General features: G+C 44.2%; 1 protein-coding gene across 32 annotated transcripts in view; it reads right to left on the reverse strand.

The window, feature by feature from the left end:
- Positions 1–23,485, reverse strand: part of NEO1 (neogenin 1) — a 498,185-nt gene that overhangs the window by 11,811 nt on the left and 462,889 nt on the right. For 24 of the 32 annotated variants that reach the window (XM_043523405.1, XM_043523409.1, XM_037911829.2 and 21 more), the window contains 4 exons: positions 21,821–21,889; positions 19,528–19,675; positions 15,880–16,118; positions 15,053–15,145 (listed from right to left, as the gene is read on the reverse strand). In XM_043523405.1, the coding sequence (XP_043379340.1) occupies positions 15,053–15,145; positions 15,880–16,118; positions 19,528–19,675; positions 21,821–21,889 (549 nt within the window). The remainder of the gene's footprint in view (positions 1–15,052; positions 15,146–15,879; positions 16,119–19,527; positions 19,676–21,820; positions 21,890–23,485) is intronic. The other 8 variants (XM_043523404.1, XM_037911822.2, XM_043523419.1 and 5 more) reach the window with 1 other exon arrangement.

The raw sequence follows: 23,485 nt of genomic DNA on the forward strand, positions 1-23,485 counted from the left end.
TTTATATAGAGGAAATATGATATTTTCTGTACTATTATCTATCCCTTTCTTAATGATTCTCAACATTCTGTTCGCTTTTCTGACTGCCGCTGCACATTGAGTGGATGTTTTCAGAGAACTAGCCTCAATGACTCCAAGATCTCTTTCTTGAGTGGTAACAGCTAATTTAGGTAACAGTTAATTACCTATACCATGTTACGGGCCTGATCATGCACACTGCTGAGCACCCTCTACATGCACTGAATTCAATGAGAGTGGAGGGCACTTAGCACCAGGCAGGAGATGCTCAGCATACTGTAGAATTGGATCCTACATGCCTTTATCTATAGGCTACTCTTGTTCCATACTAAAGGAATGCATTTTGTTTTGGAAAAGACTGCTTTCAATATCAAACGAGTGCAAGGGAATGGGGGAATAGGTTTTTGGCATCTGAATTCATCAAAAAATCATATAAATCTAAATCCTTCGTCATCCTTACTGCACCTGACACCCTTCCTACACGGGATGGAGGAGAGCTTTCAGAATCAGACTCAAATGACTACAGGTTCCTCATAAGGCATCTATATTTAACAGCTTACCTAATTTTTAAGTAACTACTCAGAGCACAGATGATTAGTGTAAAATCTTGACTGTCTTTCTTCACTCTTTCCCCAATGTATGTAAAACAGGAAGAAATCAAGGAACATTGCACTGAGTAGTTAAAAAGAAACCAACAACCCAATTTGTCATTCTAAGAATTATAATCTTGTAAAAACCTCTGAGCATAGAAAGAAAGAGCAAGCTAAGAAATTCCGAAACAGAGCTATTGATGTCATCAGACTAGTTGGAAAAAGAAAATGGAGGCCAGGGAATGTCAGAGTTCAAAATTATGTATTTTTATGTAATTAAACAAAGCACCAGAAGGTTGAAAGTTGAGATGTAAAGAATTGGCCACAACCACCTTTCTCAAAAATACTCAAGTATGGGTGCGATTACTTGGATATGTAGACCATAGAATTAAAGAAGCACAGGGCTAGAAGGGACCGCAAGGAACATCTAGTCTAACCCTCTGCCAAGATGCAGGATTTGTTGTGCCTGAACCATCCAGGACAGATGGCAACTCAGCCTTCTTTTGAAACCCTCCAGCGAAGGCGCTTCCACGATCTCCCGAGGCATCTGTTCCATTGTCCTACTGTGCTTACAGTTAGGAATTTTTTCCTAAGATTAAATCTAAATCTGCTATGCTGTAGTTTGAACCCATTGCCTCCTGTCCTGCCCTCTGTGGCAAGAGAAACCAACTTTTCTCCACCTTTTTAATGGCAGCCTTTCAAGTATTTGAAGACCGCTATATTGTCCCCCCTTTAACCTCCTCTTTTCCAAACTAAACATACTCAGTTTCTTTGGCCTTTGCTCATATGGCTTGTGTTCCATCCCTTTGATCATCTTTGTCACTCTCCTCTGGATCCTTTCCAGATTCTCTACATTCTTTCTATATATTGGCAACCAATATTGCACACAGTACTCCAGATGAGGTATATGTAAACTGATTGCTCAAGGAAGTCTGAGCTTAGGTCAGGCAGGTGCTGTGTTCCTTTACCACACAGTTCTGTCAATACACGCCAGCCTTCATCTGGAATTCCCCTCCTATGCCTAGCCTTGGCCTTCTCTTGAGCAGAGATGGAGTTCTTTGAGATGTGTCCCCCTTCTGGAGCTCCACTTAAGGTGTACACACGGCCCATGTGCCTTTGATCAGGGTTTTTTGGTAGCAGTGCCCATTTGGCCTGCGCACATACTCCAGATAGCCTCATGCCCTGTGTTGAGGATATACAGAACTGTATGGGTGAATGACCCTTGGTTTCTTCTCTATGGTGAAGTCCTACAAGACAAGACTCTGAAGCAGAGGGCGGACAGTGGAGCACACATAGGGACACGCATCTCAAAGAACTCCAGTTACTGCACAAAGTGAGTAACCTCTTCTTCTAGTAGTGCCCCTATGGGTGCTCCACTTCATGTGATTCCCAAGCAATATCATCAGAAGGGGGAAGGAGCTTCAGAGCTGGATCTAACACTGAAGATATAATTGCAATGCCAACCAAAACCTCTGAACTGGAGGCATGAACCAAGGCATAATGTTTAGAGAAAGTATGTACTGAGATACAGCTTGCAGCTCTACAGATTTCAACAACTGTAACATCTTTCAATATTCCCATAGAGGTAGACTAGGACTTTGTTGAATGGGGTAGAACTCAAGAAGGATACTGAATGCTGGCAGCCTCATAACAAGAGATAATATACCCTGAGATTCATCTCGACAGTTTTTGGGTGAAAACTGTGGATCCTTTGGATCTGTCCACAAAAGAAACAGTCTGGGAGACTTTCTAAACAGTTGAGGTCTGTCCAGACAGAAGTCAAACACCCTTTTAACATCCAAGGTATGGAGGATAGTTTCCTCTCTGGTCTGGTGTGGCTCTGGGATAAAAACTGGAAGATAAATAACCTGGTTAATATGAAATTCAGAAGATACTTTAGGAAGAAACTTAGGATGTGGCTGCAATTCAAATTTTATCCTTGAAGAAAAATGTAAAAGGAGCATCTGCCATTGAAGTTCCCATTTCTCCAACTCTCCTGGCAGAAGTGATAGCCACCAAAAAGCCTCTTTCATTGATAGCTAAAATAGAGGACACACAGTGTCTCAAAGGGAGGTTTCATAAGGGAATTAAGAACCAAGTTTAAGGGTGGGCCCTTTAATTTGCAGGAAGAGATTAATCAATCCCTTGATGAATCTTGCCGTTGTGGGGTAGGCAAACAGTAAGAATCCCTCTACCAGTGAATGAAAGGCTGTGATAGCCACCAAGTGAAACTTGATGGAACTCAGAGAAACACTTATCTTTTTTAATTCCGACAGGTAATTGAGAACAGCAGAGAACAAAACTGCCCCTGGGCACACCAGTGGTGGAATCTCTTCCATTTTCAATGTTAAGTGTTTCAGGTAGATATCTTCCTGCTCTTTAACAATACCTGTTCTACTTCTGCTGAAATCTCCAGCCCCAAGAACCATCAGGGAGCCAAGCTCTGAGCTGAAGCATTCTCAAGTTGAGATGAAAAGTCTGACTGGAATCAAAACGGTTGGAAGTCTCAATGGTGGACAAGAAATGAGGCATATCAGGTAAGGATATCACACGTGTCTTTGCCAAGTTGGTACAACTAGAATGATTCTGACTTAGTCGTGTTTAATCTTGTTCAACACACTGAGGATCAATGGTTTTGGGGAGTATACTGTAAGAAGACCCCTTGTCCAAAAAATTAGGAAGGTGTCTCCTAGGGATTGGGAGCCAGTCCATATCTCAAGCAGAATTTCTTGCACTTCCTGTTGGTAGTGATGGCAAAGTCCACATCTGGAAGCCCCCAAGTGAGAAGAATATGTTTGAGAATTTGAGAGTCTGAGTCCCACTCGGAATCTAGTGAGTGCCTGTTCAGATTGTCAGACATTGTGTTTTGTATGCCTGGAAGGTAACAGGTTGAGATGAGGGTGTGATTGGCTATATACCAGCTATTTTCTGGGCACATATACCGGCTATATACTGGGCACATTGCTTTACAAAAGTACAAGTCATAGCAGTTGAAGACAACTTCTTTTCGATGCCTGCAGGCTTATTTGAAACCTGGAGATGGGGTTTGTTAGGGTCATAAACCTGTCAACAGGTAGGTAAGCCCTGGCTGTTACAGCATCCAGAGACACCCCTATGAAATGTATCTGCTATACTGAGATCAGAATGGATTTTTCCGTGTTGAGTTGAAGACCTAACCTGTAGAATAGAGACATGGTTATCCGTACTGCAGAAAGAATTTTGTTGTACAATCAGTACTTAAGAAGCCAATTATCGAGGTAAGGGAAAATGAAAACACCTAGCTGTCATAGGTGAGCGGCTACCACTGATATAACTTCTGAGAACACGCTTGGTGCAGAGAAGAGGCTGAATGGAAGCAATCGATACTGGAAGTGATCCTGGCCATTGAAGGGGAGGTTCTACATCGATTGCTGACGCCGCCGTTGACAGACCCAAGAGCAGCAGCCAGGAAGCAGACCTTCACATGGAGATGGCGGAGGCCATGGTGCGAACCACAGAGTCTTCTGTGTCTGAGGCTGCTTGGAGGGCCACTCTCGCTGCAACCATGTCCTCTTCGAGGATCGCCCACAATTCATTCCTGGACCATTCAGGCAGCGAGACCTCAAAATTGGCCATAGACTGCCACATATTTTAGTCATAGCAACCAAGGGGGGCTTGGTAGTTGGCCACTCTCAACTGAAGGCAGGAAGACGGATAAATTTTTTGCCCAAACAGCTCCAATCTTTTTGAGTCTTTTTGACTATAAAACAAAGAAACCCCTTGTGAGGGGGTGAAATGCAATGTGAAAAAAATGTATGCTGAAGATCAAGGGCCACAAACCAATCTCTGGAATCTAATGATGGAATTATAGCTGTGAGAGTCACCATTCTAAATTTATGTGATATCACAAAGGTGTTTAGAAGTCTGAAATCTGGTATTGGTCTCCATCCTGTGTTATTTTTAGGGACCAGAAAATACTTGGAATATAATCCCTTCTCCTGTAGTGGACTAGAGCTGTATCTATGGCCCCTATGTGTAGAACAGAGATGACTTCCTGTCCCAATAAATGGTCATGAGATGGGTCCCTGAAAAGGGACAGAGAAGGAGGTTGGCTGGGGGGAGGGAGGGTTTAAAATGGATAGAGTAACCTGATTTTACAACCTTCATGACCCAACTGGCAGATGTAATCTGTTCCCCAGGACAAAAGCTGGGAAAATCAATCTCTAAAGGGTGGGAGGTGGTTAGGCTGATGAAGCTGAAGATTCCCAAGGGGGGAAAATTCTGGGCCGTTACAAAACCACGAAAATTAACACTTGGTCACAGATTTAGGTGGTTCTGTAGATCTATGACAGGTAGAGAGCTAGACTGGTCAGAATCTCTGTGTGGTTTGAGTTCTACTAAATTTCCTCTGCTTTGCAGGTCTGTAAGGCCCTCAAGTCCTTCAAGGTAAGAAGAGATTCATTGGTGGAATCTGAAAAGAGTTTAAGTCCATCAAAAGAGAGGTCTTGTACAGAGAGTCCAGAGGAGAGCAACAAAAATGATAAAAGGTTTAGAAAACTTGACCTATGAAGAAAGCTTAAAAAATCTGGTTGTGTTTAGTCTTGAGAAATGAAAACTAAGAGGGGACCTTTTAACGGTCTTCAAATATGTTACGGACTGTTATAAAGAAGACTGTGATCAATTGTTCTCCATGTCCACAGAAGGTAGGACAAGCAGCAGTGGGCTTAATCTGCAAAAAGGGAAATTTAGGTTAGATATTAGGAAAAGCTTTATAACTGTAAGGGTAGTTAAGCTCTGGAATAGGCTTCCAAAGGAGGTTGTGGAATCCCCGTCATTGGAGGTTTTTAAAAATGGGTTGAAGAAATACCTTCAGGGATGGTCTAGATTTACTTGGCTACGCCCCAGCGCAAGCAGCTGGAATTGATGATTTCTTGAGGTCCCTTCCAGCCCTACAGTTCTACGATTCTATGACATCAGAGTTTGGTAATTTGCAATCCTGAATTGCAGGGTTGCTGAAGATTACCTTGTGACTGAAGAGAGAGAGTTGTTTTTGGTTCCTATCATAAAGCTGTAGACTTTTCATGGTGTTGTCTGCTATGTTTGTTAACAGCCTCCACAACTAAAGACTTTGGTGAAGGATGGGAAAATTAAAATTCTGAGTTTTTTGCTGGAACATAATACTTTTTGTCTGTCCGTTTACAAGTAAGTGGTGCTATAACCAGTCTGCCAGATGGTTTTAGCAGAATCCTCATTCATGGGTCAAGCCACTCATCCAGAAACTATTGCATACAGGATGTCCAAAAGTTTATGTTGTGACTCCTGGACATCCTCTAGTCTAATGGGATATGGAGAAAGTCAGCAATTCTCTTCATGAGCTCCTGAAATTCCTTGAAATCATCAGCCAAAGGCAGTGGTGGAGGCATTACAGCCTTAACTGGAGACAATGATGAAATATTCAATCTGAGGTCTCACCTCGTCTGCTCTTGCCTCTTGCTCCTTGCAAGTCTCCTTTAGAGGTTCAGACTGTTAAGGAGGAAGTGGTGGATCAGGCAAACATCTCTCTCTATGTTCCCCATGGGAGAAATTAGGAGCTATTGAGAACTGTTGGAGATAAACAGCCCATGGATCCCAAAAAGGCCACTGTGGGAGCCAGCATCCACTGCTGCTCATAACAGTCAGGCAGGGCTTGAGATAGGGGAAATTCTAAGAGTAAAGCTTCCAGGATAGGTGACAGGTGAATAGTCCCTTCCATGGTAGATGGGAAATTCATGGACAGAAATCTGAGAATCAGAGGAATTCCCCTCAACATAATCCAAAGGTGGGGTGGGTAATGGTGATGAGGATCATTGTCCACCCTGTATGGTAGGTACTGGAGAATTGGGAGGCACCTGGAAAAATGACAGTTACCTTTCCCGTAACTGGTGTTCTTCGAGATGCGTTGTTCATGTCCATTCTATATTAGGTGTATGTGCTCGCCACATGCACTGGTGCCGGAAGTTTTTCCCTTAACAGTATCCATAAGGGACCGGCTCTGGTGCTCTCTGGAATGGCACCCGCATGGTGCTGTATTAGGGGTGCCACCGGGTCCCCCCAACCTCAGTTCCTTCTTGCCGGAAACTCTGACAGTGGGGAAGGAGGGCAGATTATAGAATGGACATGAGCAACATCTTGAAGAACACCAGTTACGGAAAAAATAACGGTCTTTTCTTCTTTGAGTGCTTGTTCATGTCCATTCCATATTAGGTGACTCCCAAGAGGTACCCATGGAGGTGGGTAGGAGTTCACAGATGTGTAGATTGCAACACAGCTCTGCCAAACCCAGCGTCGTCTCTGGCCTGCTGAGTGATGGCATAATGCGCCGTGAGTGTGTGGACAGAGGACCACGTCGTGGCTCTACAGATCTCCTGGATAGGATGTGTGCCAGGAAAGCTGCCGAGGATGCCTGAGCTCTAGTCGAGTGGGCTCTGAAAATTGGCGGCAGTGGGACCCCCACCAGACTGTAACGTCTCTGCAAGAGGTGATCCAGTTGGAAATCCTCTGTGAGGATACCAGAAGACCCTTCATCCTATCCGCTCTGCTGATGAAGAACTGAGTCAACTTACAGAAAGGCTTGGTATGCTCTTGGTACAAAGCCGATGCCCTTCAGACGTCCAGACGCCTCAGCTGGACCTTGTCTTTGTGGAATATTGTGTACGGCGATTCTGAGGTCAAGGCTTTAATTTCAGAGACTTGCCTCGCCGATGTCACTGCCACCAGGAAAGTGATCTTCCATGACAGGTGGGAAAAGGAGCAGGAGCTCAGCAGCTCAAAGGCCAGGCCTGTGAGCCTGGAGAGGACCAAGTTGTGGGACAGGGGTCTGTACCTGCAGGAAGAGTCTCTCGAGGATTCTCAAGAATCTGACAATCATGTCATGAGAAAACACCGTCTAGCCTTGGATTGGTGGTGAAAAGTGGAAATGGCCACAAGATGCACTCTAATAGAAGAGAGTGACAGGCCCTGGTTCCTCAGACGAAGCAGGTAGTCTAAGATAGACTGTATGGAAATGCGCGAGGGAGAGATGCCACGCTCAGACGCCCAGTGGGAAAACCTCATCCACTTGGCCAGGTAAGTCAGTCTGGTTGAGGGCTTCCTGCTTCCCAGGAGGACCTGTTGGACCTCATCCGAGCAGATCCGCTCCTCCGGGTTCAGCCACGTAGCACCCATGCTGAGAGGAAGATGATGCTGGGGTGCAGGAGCCAACCATGGTCCTGTGACAGCAGGTCTGGATGGTTGGGCAGGGGCCAGGGAGGGGCCGCTGCCACGTTCATGAGCATGCTGAACCAGTGCTGGCGAGGCCACGCTGGGGTGCTCATGATAATCTGTGCCTTGTCTCTCTTGATCTTTGCTAGGACCCTGTTGATGAGAGGAATCAGAGGGAATACATACATCAGGTTCCCTGACCACAACAGAAGGAAGGCATCAGAGAGAGAGTCCTTGCCCAGGCCTTGCCGTGAACAAGACTGGTGGCATTTCCTGTTTAGCCTGGTGGCAAACATGTCTACTTGGGGAGTTCCCCACCTCTGGAATATCATACAGGCTACCTCCAGGTGGAGTGAACACTCGTGGTGAGAGGAGAAGTACTTGCTGAGGTGATCCGTTAGTGTATTCTTAACGCCAGGGAGATGACAAGCTTCCAGATGGACTTTGTGGCTGATGCAGAAGTCCCAGAGATGGAGTGCCTCTTGGCAGAGAGTCGAAGAATGTGCTCTCCCCCCCCTTTGCCTGTTGATGTAGAACATCGAGGCCGTGTCGTCCATCAGGACTCTCACCACCTTTCCTGACAGGTGATGTAGGAAGACTCCGTATGCCAAGCGGACCGCCCTGAGTTCTTTGATGTGTATGTGTCACGTCATCTCCTCCAGGGACCACATACCCTGGGTGTGGAGGTCGCTGAGGTATGTGCCCCAGCTGAAGTCCGAGGTGTCTGATACCAACTCGATAGAGTGATGGGGGGTGTCGAATGGAACCTCCTCTGGGACCGTGTATGATAGGTCCACCATCGCAGTGACGCGAGTACTGCCAGGGGAATGGTAACAACATTGTCCAGGTGATCTCTGGACTGGGAATAGACCATCGCGAGCCATTGCTGTAGGGACCACATCTGGAGTCTGGAATGGCGGACAATGTATGTGCACGCTGCCATGTGACCTGGCTGTAGTCAGGGGGAATGCGGAGACTTCCGCGATGAGGTCTGACAACGTCTGGCGGCAGGAACACTCTGGCGCAGGTTGAGTAGAGCACCACTACAATTAACTCTATTCTTTGCACTGGAACTAACATAGACTTTTTGTCATTTACCAGTAGGCCCAGGGAATGACACATGTGGCTTGCAGCACCGCAACATTCTCCTGGACCTGAGAGCTGGAGTTGCCCTTGACTAGCCAGGTGTCAAGGTACGGGTAGATCTGGATACCCCGATGCTTGAGGTAAGCAGACATCCACCGACAGCACTTGGTAAACACTCTGGGTGCTGTCGCCGAATAGGAGGACCGCGAACTGGTAGTTGGAGAACAGTGGGACAGACGGATCCGGGGTACACTTTTCTTATGGGGGGGCTCCTGGCGGGGTTGACTCCCTTGGCTCTGAGATTGCTGCAGTTTGAACTACTTACAGGCTGGATCGGGAACATACTGCCCCAGAGTTTTCAGGATAGTGCGGGAGTCCTTAAGGCCACGCAGTTTACTGTCTATCTGCTCTGCAAACAGGCCCTGGCCATCGAAGGGGAGGTTCTGCATCGATTGCTGAGCCTCTGTTGACAGACCCAAGAGGAGCAGCCAGGAAGACCTTCACACGGAGATGGCGGAGGCCATGGCGCGAGCCACAGAGTCTGCTGCATCTGAGGCTGCTTGGAGGGACATTCTAGCTGCAGCCATGTCCTCTTTGAGGATCGTCCACAATTCCTTCCTGGACCCTTCGGGCAGTGAGACCTCAAAATTGGCCATAGACTGCCACATATTGTAGTCATAGCAGCCAAGGGTGGCTTGGTAGTTGGCCATTCTCAACTGAAGGTTGGAAGACGGATAAATTTTTCAACCAAACAGATCCAGTCTTTTTGAGTCTTTATTCTTGGGCATAGCCCCAGGTCTCCCTCTGGTTAACGACCTCAACTACGAGGGAGAAAAAATAGGTAGTATGGCAAGAGACCACCCTGGCTTAACCAGGAGATCTTCAATGATCTAAAACTGAAAAGAGTCCTACAAAAAGTGGAAACTCGGTCAAATTACAAAGGATGAATATAAACAAATAACACAAGTATGTAGGGACAAAATTAAAAAAGCCAAGGCACAAAACAAGATCAAACTAGCTAGGGACATTAAAGGACACAAGAAAACATTCTACAAATACATTAGAAGAAAGAGGAAGACTAAGGACAGAGTAGGCCCCTTGGGGGGGGGGCGGAGGGAGAAGGGGAAGACAATAACAGAAAATGTGGAAATGGCAGAGGTGCTTAATGACTTATTTGTTTCAGTTTTCACCAATAAGGTTGGTGGCAATTGGACGTCTAACATAGTGAATGCCAGCGAAAGTAAGGTAGGATCAGAGTCTAAAATAGGGAAAGAACAAGTCAAAAATTACTTAGACAAGTTAGAGGTCTTCAGATCACCAGGGCCTGAAGAAATGCATCCTAGAATACTCAAGGAGCTTACTGAGGAGATATCTGAGCGATTAGCAATTATCTATGAAAAGTTATGGAAGACAGGAGACATTGCAGAAGACTGGAAAAGGGCAAATATAGTGCCCATCTATAAAAAGGGAAATAAGGACAACCTGTGGAATTACAGACCAGTCAGCTTAACTTCTGTACCCAGAAAGGTAATGGAGCAACTAATTAAGCAATCAATTTGCAAACACCTAGAAGATAATAAGGAGATAAATAACAGTCAACATGGATTTGTCAAGAACCAATAGTGTCAAACCAACCTGATAGCTTTCTTTGACAGGGTAACAAGCCTTGTAGATGGGGGGAAGTGGTAGATGTGGTATATCTTGACTTTAGTAAGGCTTTTGATACTGTCTCGCATGACCTTCTCATAAACAAAATAGGGAAATACAACCTAGATGGAGCTACTATAAGGTGGGTGCATAACTGGTTGGAAAATCGTTCCCAGAATGTAGTTATCAGTGGTTCATAGTCATGCTGGAAGGGCATAATGAGTGAGGTCCCGCAGGGATTGGTTCTGGGTCTGGTACTGTTCAATATCTTCATCAATGATTTAGATAATGGCACAGAGAGTACACTTATAAAGTTTGCGGACGATACCAGGCTGGGAGGGGTTGCAAGTGCTTTGGAGGATAGGATTAAAATTCAAAATAATCTGGACAAACTGGAGAAATGGTCTGAAGTAAACAGGATGAAATTCAATAAGGACAAATGTAAAGTACTCCATTTAGGAAGGAACAATCAGTTGCACACATACAAAATGGGAAATGACTGCCTAAGAAGGAATACTGCTGAAAGGGATCTGGGGGTCATAGTGTACCAAAAGCTAAATATGAGTCACCAGTGTAACACTGTTGCAAAAAAAGTGAACGTCATTCTGGGATGTATTAGCAGGAGTGTTGTAAGCAAGACAAGAGAAGTAATTCTGGGTCTCTACTCCACGCTGATTAGGCCTCAACTGGAATATTGTGTCCAGTTCTGGGTTCCACATTTCAGGAAAGATGTGGACAAATTGGAGAAAGTCCAGAGAAGAGCAACAAAAATGATTAAAGGACTGGAAAACATGACCTATGAGGGAGAATTGAAAAAACTGGGTTTGTTTAATCTGGAGAAGAGAAGACGGAGGGGACATGATAACAGTTTTCAAGTAATAAAAGGTTGTTACAAGGAGGAGGAAGAAAAGTTGTTCTTCTTAACCTCTGAGGATAGGACAAGAAGCAATGGGCTTAAATTGCAGCAAGGGCAGTTTAGATTGGACATTAGGAAAAACTTCCCGTCAGATTGGTTGAGCACTGGAATAAATTGCCCAGGGAGGTTGTGGAATCTCCATCATTGGTGATTTTTAAGAGCAGGTTGGACAAATACCTGTCAGAGATGGTCTAGATAATACTTAGTCCTGCCCTTGAGTGCAGGGGACTGAACTAGATGACCTCTCGAGGTCCCTTCCAGTTCTATGATTCTGTGAGTTTGGTGCAGGGTGAGTATAGAGATACTCATGGCCTTTAGTCTTTCCCTGTGGGGTCTCCACCTCCGGAGGAGGGCGGGATGCTGCGGCCAATGGCCTGACGCTCCCACCACTGACCAGGCGGCCTGGGAAGGCTGGGTGAACCCCCATGGATTCCATGGGTACCATGCTGCTGGCCATTGGCCTGGAGGCACGGGGTCGGTTACAGTGCCAATGGGGTTGACAGTACCACTGGTGCCGGAGCCTGTCCTGCTACCAGGGACTCCTGACCAGCAACGAAAACGTAAAGCAGAACGGACACTGCGGAGTGACCATGACCGGCTTGCCCGGTGGTCCTCCTCCCCGTGGTGCCAGCCGCTGTGCCTCAACACACCAACCTATCTGATCGGGACTAGTTCCTCCCGTGGAACCCCGTAGATCTTTGGTGTTTGGCGGATCTGCATCAGTAGAATGGTGATCTACACCTCACGCTGCTTGACCTGTACTGGGATCTAGAGTGGAAGCAGGAGTCAGAGCGGGTCGGCTGTCGGTAGAATCTCCCCGATCGAGGGGATTTGCGTCTCGGCAACAGGTGCCAGCGATCGATCGCAGGAATGGTGCTGAGGCATTGGAGACCCGATAGGTCGGTCTTGAGGCTCCTGCCAGGGGGTGTGTGCCTCTGCAGGTCTGCACCAGGTTACTGGTGAGCCGTGCCTCGAATCCCGCTGTCAGTGCCCAGGGTCCGGAGACTGGAGAGGAATGATGGCTCCGTGCAGGCGAGTGCTGGCAGGATGTCCCCCGCAATGGGGAGCAGCGCTGCTGAGGTGGGTTTACCCCTGGCCTTGGGTACCGCCGGTGTAGGCAGCACTGGTAGAGTCAGGATCTCCTGCGCTGCCTGCAGGGCCTTGGGCATTGATGAGACTTTGAGTTGACGGAGGCCCTCATCACTGTCCAGTGTGGCAGGCATAGTATGGGAATGGCTCGACTGCTCGACATGAGCTGGGGCCCCACTCCCTGATGGAGGTGTTGAGCTGCCCACCATGGGTCTTGGCTCTCCTCCGGCTCTCTCCTTTCCCTTATGGGAAGGGGGAGATCTTCCCTTTGCGGATCTCTTGGGCTTCTTGGCCATGGCTGGGGAGGGGGATGGATGCTGGCTCATGGATGGCACCAATGGGGCGCTCCATACCAATGCTGCAGTGCTTGGGGCTGAGTCGGACCTCTGCTCCGGTGCCAGGGTCAGCACTGACTCCATCAGGAGTGCCCTGAGATGGATCTTTCTCTCCTTTTTCGTTTTGGGTTTGAACGACTTACAGATGTGACACTTGTCGCTTATGTGTCCTTCTCCCACACACCTTAAACAACTAATGTGTGGGTCACTGATGGGCACAGGCTGCTTACAACGATCGCATGGTTTAAAGCCTGGGGACTGGGGCATGCCCGTCCGTAGACTGAGTCCCGTCGAGGACCAACTAACTAGAACTAATACTAAGGGTAAATACTAAACTATATACAACTATTTTACAAAGAAACTGTCATGAGACATACTGAACTAAGTGAAAACTAGTCGAAGCAGCAGAAGTTCCAGCACTGTAACTGGCGGCAAGAAGGAACTGAGGGTGGGGGGAGCCGGCAGAGCCCCTTATACTGCGCCATGCAGGCACCACTCCAAAGGGCGCCAGAGCTGGTCCCCTACGCATACTGCTAAGGGATATGGAGGTTGACAGGGCACTAAACGTCCTTGAAGGCCAGTGTACAGAAGGATTCTTAAAGCCTGGATCAGAGGCAGGTCTCAGGGCTTGCTCCATCCTGAGCAACCTGAACTTAATTTGCCTGTTTTTCCTAAATCTGCTTGTAAAAGACATGCAGATATTACACTTGGCCGGTATGTGGGAGTCTCCCACACAATGGAGGTATCAAGAATGGCCATCACTAACTGGGATGGATCCCTAGCAGGAAAGATGGTGCTTGATGCCTGGAGATCCTGGCATACGCTAGCAACAATGAACCCCCTGAAGATAGCCCCTCAGCAACAGAGGTGGTGGTGGTGGGTGGGGGTTGATAGAAAAATCCTCCAATAAAAATAGAATTCAAAACAAGCAAACTAGGTAAATTATTAAACTAAATGAACTATCATACAAACTAAACTAAAAGGGCTCAGCTACAGGCTGTGCTAGAGTGGGCATGCAAGATGCTCTGTTTCAGGGTGAAGAGCAGTTGATATAGTGGTTAGCCCATACAGCTCTATATATCCTCTGTCAGGGCATGAGGATGTCTGGAGCACATGTACGGGCCAAATGGTCACTGCCACTGAAAATCTCTGATTAAAGGTGCATGAGGACCTGAAGTGGAGCACCCACAGGCACGCTACTTGAAGAAAAATGCACATTGTGCTGACTTGTGCCTGACAACGGCATATAGTGGTTTTGCGATAAAGACAAATACTTGTGGAATCCAGCATAAGACCAAACTTATATGCACTTATGACCTGAGCCAAGATCTCAGTAATTCTCCGGAGACTGAAGACCAGTAGAATTAATGCATTGTGGCAAAGTTTCCTCTGCTCTCAGAGAGATTGTTTGAAACTGCAAGTATTGTTTGAGAAAAGAACTGTTCTTACAATATTCTGGAGTAATGGGAAAAATAGCATGGCCCCATTGCATGGTGCTAGAGCAGTAGCAAAACTTCCAGTTAGTGAGCTTCCCTCAATCATCAGTAACTGGTAGTAAAGAAAATACACAGATAGCAAAGGTAACCAACCAGGCACCCACAAACTACCCTCTTATTTGAAATTTGATTTTTTCCCCCAAATGGGATGTCTGGCAGCTGATGCACATTAAGTCTACACATTGAAAGACAGAAAGTAGTAGGACGCATCCAAAATGAGAGTCTGCTTGACCAGGCCCACTGAACCTCAGCTTCTATCAGTGAGCATTCTAGGCAGCATTCCCAGCACCTTGAAATTAGAATAATATAATTTTTTGGAAGAAAAGTACTATCAGAATGAGTACTGGGAAGCCTACAGGATTGTTCTATATAGTTATTCTTTCTAAAATATGTGCAAATGCTTTTTTGAGCTATTTCTTCCACACAGTAAATACTCCTTGTTCAGAAAGGGCCATCCAGATCTCTCTGTCAATAAAATAAAGGTTAAGAGGACTTTAGTGCCCCTTCCTGATATTATCCCCATTGCAACCTGGGATGGAATTATTTGGGGGTGGGGGGTGTTGAGAATATATTCACAAAGTCTTGTTTTGTTGTTCCCAATTATAACAAAACATTCTTTCTGGCAGAGACAATTGGTAAGAAAGGCTGTTAACTTACGCTGAGGGGGCTGAGAATCAAATGGCATCATCATTTTTGGCCTCATCCCTCTTCTTCCTGCCAATGTGGACATGCTGTCCTCTGACTCATGCCCTGAGAAAGAATACTGAAGGTTACTTACTACAGCACTGATTCCTTCATGACAATACACAACCAGGTGATTTGGCTACAAACATTTTTTAATTCTGTGTGCATAGTTTGGCTGTCCTCTTCATAATAGTTCTGCAGCTGATGACTGGCAAGCATCCAAGAACAGACTAGATTTAGTTCTTCCACCCCCTCCACTGGAAAACCAGCAGGGGCAGTTGGGTTACAAGCACTATTGTGCATGGGAGAAACATTCCAGACTTCCATGAAACTAATATCCTATAGAAAAGCAATTTCTGGAGAGAAATGGTAGTATGAATTAAGCTCAGTCATGTAGAGATGGCACTAATCATCATTTCCCTCAACAGACTAGTATGAGATACTTGTTATACTATCTTGCACACAAGATTACTAACTTGTTATAACTAGGTACCATTATTATGATATACCAAAGAATAACTCAAAAATGTATTCTTCTGCACTCTATTGTCCCACTGATACATATGTAAACCATGAAGATGAATCCCCTACACTGGAATGGAACAGAGCCCTGTAACCTAGTCACTAAACCGAAACTAATAAATAGAAAAATAAGAAAAATAACAATTTAATAAAAACTTTATTATAATCTATACAACATTTTAACAAATGCTTTTGCCAGATACAGTGGTTATACTGAATCTAATTTTACACAATTAAATACCATGATCCAACTACAGCTTGTTGTTAGCCAAGCTTACCCCTGTATGAGTTGCGCCTTTGATGGATATTGCTATCCATGGAATTGTCAACTGGTGTTATGTCCTGGGAGTTGCGAGGGATTGGGGTATCTGTCATGATTGGGTTAGGGTCTGGAGATTTATCAATGGGTTTCAGCTCCAGTCTCTCATGATGGATCCAAAGGTCAGGGGGTTTGACATCCTTGGAATTTCCTTTGTATTTATGGGACCCATTGACTGATTTGCAGGCAGCTCGTTTCCTTGCAAAACAAGAAAATAAATAAAACATTCTTAGACAAATATTTTGTTACTCTCAGAGACAGGTGAGTTTTCATCTGAATTTTTTTCAGATCTACTATTCAGCTGTGTGGCAGCTATCTACATGTTCCATACCTAAAGGGATAGGCTGGTGTACTATGCAGCCACAGATTTTTTCCTCAAAATCTGCCAAGTGCTGCAGAACCTAAGCTTTCATAAACAAATATTAAGTTCCCAGTCCTTGTGGTGGTGAAGACAAGTATGAAGTGTATGAAAACCAATGCTCTGTTGTAGTCCTAAGTGTGCAAACAACCTTAAATAACAGCCGCAAGTGGGGTGTGAAATGACACAATTACCTCAAAATGGTGATAACTCTGAAGCTTAATGTTGATAATCTAAATGTTAATGATTTTACTACTGATCAGGTTAGCAGACACATTCAGCTAATGTGCTTACTCGCTCTTGTTGGAGTAACAGTGCCAGGTTCTGGAGTGTGAGGCAATTTTTGTGTGATGTCAAGGGTTTTAATAGGTGGAAAATGAGAAAACCCCTTTCCACCTTGGACCCTGGGAGCAAAAGAGGAAATGTCATATCTGGCACCCAGAAGGAATGCAAGTAACAATTAAGATGTGACTAAAACAAGGCAGATAAAAAATTGAGGGGGGTGGGGAATCAGTTTGTTTACACTGTGCAGGGAGTAGGTAGCCAGAGAAGCTCCATTTGTCAGGGGACCAAGGTAGCCTAAAGAGTGCAGCAGGAGGGAGGGTATTTCATTCCCTGAAACTCCTCTGCAGGTTCTGGGTGAGTGGAATGTAAAAGTTAGGAGGCCTTATATCAGTCCTAAACTGCTGAAGAGGTAAGCTGGCAGGAGTGGGTACACAAGAGAGTGGAAGAGGGTGAGAGGAGGAAGGACGTGAGCAAGTTTGAGGTGTTGTTCTTGGGGCCTGCTGCTTCTCTTGCTGAAAGGACCTTATAAGCTGGGAAGAAGATAAACCTTTATAATTTTTAGAAACATAATGTGGGACATGCTATTTAAGGTATTGCTCTACCAGAAAAATCAAATTGATAATGTCCCTTTAATTTAATAAAAGTATCCATCCTGGGATTCACCAAATATACAGAATTTTCAGTCTGCTGCACTAGAGTGCCACGGATCACACAAAGGATTCCTGAATGGTATCTATCAGGATATTTCACACCTAAGTTCTTTTGGTATGACAATCCTAGAATCATAGAAGATTAGGGTTGGAAGAGACCTCAGGAGGTCATCTAGTCCAATCCCCTGCTCAAAGCAGCACCAACTCCAACTAAATCATCCCAGCCAGGGCTTTGTCAAGCCGGGCCTTAAAAACCTCTAAGGATAAAGATTCCACCACTTCCCTAGGTAACAAAATTCCAGTGCTTCACCACTCTCCTAGTTTTTTCTAATATCCAACCTAGACCTCTCCCACTGCAACTTGAGACCATTGCTTCTTGTTCTGTCATCTGCCACCACTGAGAACAACCTAGCTCCATCCTCTTTGGAATCCCTCTTCAGGTAGCTGAAGGCTGCTATCAAATCCCCCCTCACTCTTCTCTTCTGCAGCGTAACTAACCCCAGTTCCCTCAGCCTCTCCTCATAAGTCATGTGCCCCGGCCCCCTAAACATTTTTGTTGCCCTCTGCTGGACTCTCTCCAACTTGTCCACATCCTTTCTGTAGTGGGGGGCCCAAAACTGGACGCAGTACTCCAGGTGTGGCCTCACCAGTGCCGAATAGAGGGAAATAATCACTTCCCTTGACCTTGGCAATGCTCCTACTAATACAGCCCAATATGCCATTAGCCTTCTTGGCAACAAGGGCACACTGTTGACTCATATCCAGCTTCTTGTCCACTGTAATCCTCAGGTCCTTTTCTGCAGAAAGGACAAGACTAATAATAGAACCAAGCAACTTTTGCATCTAAATCTTTCATACAAAGACTCAGAGATGCATTACACTACATGACAGGTTTCAGAGTAGCAGCCGTGTCCCCAGCCAGACACCTGGGAAAGAATTCTCTATAGTAACTCAGAGCCCTCCCTCTCTGGTGTCCCATCTCTAACCACTGGGGATATTTGCTAGTAGCAGTTGTGGATGGGTCCTATGCCATCGTTGGCAGTCTCATCATCCCATACCCTCCACAAACTTATCAAGCTCAGTCTTTGCCCCTCCCTACTCCCCTCAGGAGGCTGCTCCAGAACTTCACTCCTCTGATGGTTAGAAACCTTCATCTAATTTCAAGCCTAAACTTATTGATGGCCAGTTTAACACCTCTTCCTCCCTGATGTTTATCCCTCTGACGAATTTATAGACAGCAATCATATCTCCCCTCATTCTTTGTTTTCTTAGGCTAAACAAGCCAAGTTCTGTAAGTCTCCTCTCGTAACATAGGTTTTCAATTCCTCTGATCATCCTAGTAGCCCTTCTCTGCATCTATTACAGTCTGAATTAATCTTTCTTAAACATGGGACAGAATTGCACACAATACTTCAGATGAGGTCTCACCAGTGCCTTGTATAACGGTAATAACACTTCCCTATCTCTACTGGAAATACCTCACCTGATGCATCCTAAGATTGAATTAGCCATTTTCACGGCCATTCCACATTAGTGGCTCATAGTCATACTGTGATAGACCAACATACCTAGGTCCTTCTCCTTCACTGTCACTTCCAACTGATACATCCCCAGTTTACAGCAAAAATTCTTGATATTAGTCCCTAAGTGCATGACTTTGCACTTTGCCCTATTAAATTCCACCCCATTTTTATTAGTCCAGTTTTCAAGGTTGTCCAAATCTTCTTTTATGATATTCTGGTCTTCCTCCATACTGGAAATATCTCCCAGCTCTGTCATCTGCAAATTTTATTAGCACACTTCCACTTTTTGTCATGTCATTAATGAACATGTTAAATAAGATCAGTCCCAAGACCAATCCATTTAGTTTAAAGTGAATTAATTCAAGATCACTTGAACCAAGATTGTCCTCTACAATGAGTTCTTCTCTAAGGGTCTTGTTACTTACCAGTACTAAATCTAAAATGGCATCACCTTTTGTTGGAGTAAGATATTTAACACTTTCATCAGTGAAGCCAAGGAAACAGCCATCCTTAAACAGCTAGTGTTAGTGGCGCAGACTTATATAATAATTAACTGACTTAAATTCAACCCCATAAGACACAATTGATATTGATAGGTAAGGGCAAAGAAAATGCATGAATGGCTGAGGGTTGTGCCAACACTTTCAGATGGAATATTTTCTAAGCCTTTGCCAGTACTAACTGCAATTGTGAGGTCATAATGGAGACATCACTACTCTTGCAGTCATAGATGCAGCTATTAAGTAACTGAATAAATGGAGAAAACCAGAACGGAGTAAAGCACATCTTACTTTTTCTGGTGAGAGGTGGTGCGACGAGTGCAGAAGACAGCAACAATCACCACTATCACAATGGTGATCACTCCAACAGATACTATTATGACTAGAAGCATGTTGCTATCCAGGGGGGATGTGGGGCTTCCATGGGGACTGTTACTGCCTGTAGGGGAGGCGGGGGAAGAGGGGGGAAGAGGAAAGCACTTGTTATACAAAACCTTTACTTGAGAAAAAGCTCCCCACTACAGGATGCAAAAAGGAATCAACAGTGATGGGGAGCCTGAAGAAAGTACACAGTGTCAGACAGAAACTAATCTTGGCTCAGCTGGTGCATTTCACATTAAGTACTCTCTCTCTTATCTTTTGTTATTTAAACATTTGCACATCACCACCTGATTATGGCCCCGTACAATTATCCTTTTCTCCTATATAACATTTTGATGATCTATTTCCAAATGATAGCCCATTAAAAATTATGTAATGATACCTACAGTTGCTGTGAAAACCATTCAGGTGTGGTGAGACAATCAACTATATCACAACAAAGAGGTTCAATACGTGAGAGGCTGGCATAGTTAACCTGCAAAGCAACAATGAGTCTTCACATTGAAGTGTATCTGCATGAGCACTTCTGATTAAAAAAAAAGAATACTGATAGAAAAATCAATTGGTTAAGTCCTATTTGTACTGAAAATGTTGAAACAGGATACTATGCCAAAAGACAGGCACAGGGTGTGCTTATATATAATGACATCTGATCAACTGCTCCCCATAGCAATCTCTAAGGAGTCTCCAAGGGAACAACAAACATGCTCATTACATGTCACTGGACCAATTAATGCAAGAATTCTTATCACCTGACTGTATCTCCCTCTGAGGCCACACAAGTTCACCCACTCTGCTACTGTTGTTGTGGATGCATGGGTGGGTCCCTTCAGATATTAGGGCAAGAGGACAGAAGCCCACTGGAACACACACTCCAATACCCTAATAGTCTGGGGCTGTAAGAGTGCCACCTGCAGGGGCCTTCCCATTACCTATTCGAGCCTCAGTTTCCTCATCTGTAAAATGGGGATAATGATACTGACCTTCCTTTGTAAAGAGCTTTGAGATGCACTGGTGACAAGTGCTATAAAGAGCTACAGATTATTATTATTATTACTTAACTCCCTATTCAGTTACCCCCTTCTTGCACCATGTGTCTCCAATAACAAGATAGTCTTCTGTCATATGAATAAACTCATTCTCCCTTCCCTCCCCTGGAACTTTGGAAGTATTGGAATCTGGAGTTTGTGGCCCAGGTTACCCCTGTTTCTGTAGTGGGTCTGACCTGGATCCTTAAACTTGGGCAAAAGTTTACTTTTGGATGTGAATTTTGTGGCATCTCTAATTAAAACAAAACAAAAATAACAATCAAGCACACAAATTACATATTTGTTCAAAGAAATGGTAGTTTCCTGGGCATGGCTCAGAAATGTAGGTTTCAAAGTAAAATATAATCCTTTAATTTCAAATACCTTCCATAATTTAAAAAAAAAATCCATCTCAGCATGCTGCTTCCAGAGAACAGCACTGTGCTTCTAGCAGCTATCTTCTTTCACAGTCCAAGCCTCTAGGACTTTGGGGAATTGTACTTTGCTGTCTCTAGAAAGGTGTGTGGTGGACGGTGAAAGGGAAGAAGGGCCTGAAAACACATCCAGGAAAGCTGACAAGTATGCAGTGAAAAGGACCCTGCTGGAACTAAAGGGTATCAGGCATTCCTTTGGATACAGTAACCACACTTAATACACTATTGGTATTCTATAATGAAAATTTTTCTTTAAAATAAGATACATTTTATGCAGCTCTAACCAGTGGTACCTGAGTGCAAGACTTTCATGATACTAAATGCAAATGAGAGGAAGGTTTAAGAGCAAGACTTTTTTCTCCTTGACCCTATTATGTTCTATACAATTAATTGTACACTGGTACCTAGTGGCAGTCATTTTAAACTAGGCTGGGAAAACGTTTGGTGACATAATTGAAATCTGGTGCATATAAACATTTTTGTTCCCATTTGTTTTTTCATGGCGGACAAAGACTATATTATAGTAGCATGCTAAATTATTTTCCGAGTCTTACTTGTGAACTGCTAATACCAAATGGTTCATAAAAGGGGAAAACTGCAATTATTGGAAAATATGTCTTCAGGGCTGTAAATAATAGCTTCATATTTTAGGAGACATATCACATTACACACCATTATACCAAGACATACTGAATTTCAACCTAATAGGTCTCTGCTGAAATGCTTTATAAAGGGCCTTACCACTCATGGGTGGTTTGTAGTCAGGTCCTATATCCAATGGCCGACTTCCTTTTCCTGCGGACCCTAATGCTGGGAAAAAACCCCACATTAATAAATATCAGTTATGTGATAAACTTTCTTCATCTCCCACCTATTCATTTCCAAAACCTGTATCATCTTGGATCTATTTTGTACAAGTTTTGTTTTTATATGGACATGAATAGCAAATACACTCCACCAGAGATGTTCCCAACAAGTTCAGCAAACTCTGAATACCTCCAAACACAGAAACAGTTCAGAAGGGCTACCACCTAATAGGTGGATACCGCTTTTCTTAGTAAGTTGGGCTTTTTCTTTTTTATTACATTTTTAAAATATCAATAACAAGAAATGATTGTTTGTAACCATGATAACCACTAGATTGATACAAGTAACTTCCTAGATGCTTACATTTGGGGTAATATCTACTTGGGCATCACTGAACAATAGCATATACAACAACAGGCTAAGTTCCTTTTCCTAGCCCCAGAATTACAAGCCAGGTTAGGAGACAGAAACACATAAACAATGGGAATGTATCTTAGACATAGTCAGTCTTTGCTTATCCATACAAGCTTGCAAGTCAATTTTTTTGGTGTCTCTCTCGCGCCCCCTGAAAAGTGACACTGCAGTCAGAAAAATCTTTTTAGTGGATGTTAAGAGAACAAGTCTAGCAGCTTCTGGTCTGTCTTTCAGAGACAACACACCTAAAAATTACTTAAAGTTCTGGACAGAGCAGTGTGATTAGAGGATGACAATGGAGGTACACCTATTTGTCAGCTGGTTCATTAAGGCAAATAACATATCCACTTCAAGAATCTGAACTACTGTTACCTAGTTCATAGATACTGAATACAACTGACCTAATAATTAGAGTGCAGCTCTCTTTTTATCTTACCATATGTTCACTATTATTATAACTCAGAACTAATTTAGGCAATCTGCAGCAGCAACACGACACATGGAGTCACAAGTTCAAATCTAGTGTCAGTGCCCGTACTGAGTTAGCAGGACCTTTCTAGCACAGAAGATACAACAAAGACAAGTGCAAGAAAAAAAATCAAATGCACAGCTACAAAATGGGTAATAGGTGGCAGTATTGCTGGAAAGGATCTGGGGGTTACAGTGGATATGACTGAATGAGAGTCAACAAACTGATGCAGCTGCAAAAAATGCTAATATTCCGGGGAGTATTTACAGTGGTGTCATATATAAGAAATGGGAGGTAACTGATCCACTCTACTTGGGACTGATGAAGCCTTGGCTGGATTTCTGTGTACAATTTTGGGTACTGCACTTTAAAAAAAGATGTGGACAAACTGGAGAGAGTCCACAGGAGAGAGGAAAAAAAGTGATAAAAGGTTTAGAACACCTGGCCTGTAAGGAAAGATTTAAAAAACTGGGTATGTTTAATCCAGAGAAAAGACAACTATGGAGGGAAAAAAGTCTTCAAATATGTTAAGGGCTGTTATAAAGAGGACAGTGATCAATTGTTCTCCTTGTCCCCAGAAGGTAGGATAAGTAGGAATGGGGTCAATCTGCAGCAAGGGAGATTTAGGCAATTATGATGATACAAAATTATGACAATACAAAATTGCTGTTATGCCAAAGTTAGAATACAAATGTGTAGCAACACACACACTCACT

The sequence above is a fragment of the Chelonia mydas genome, chromosome 10, assembly GCF_015237465.2.
Source record: "Chelonia mydas isolate rCheMyd1 chromosome 10, rCheMyd1.pri.v2, whole genome shotgun sequence".
Taxonomy (NCBI): Eukaryota; Metazoa; Chordata; order Testudines; family Cheloniidae; genus Chelonia; species Chelonia mydas.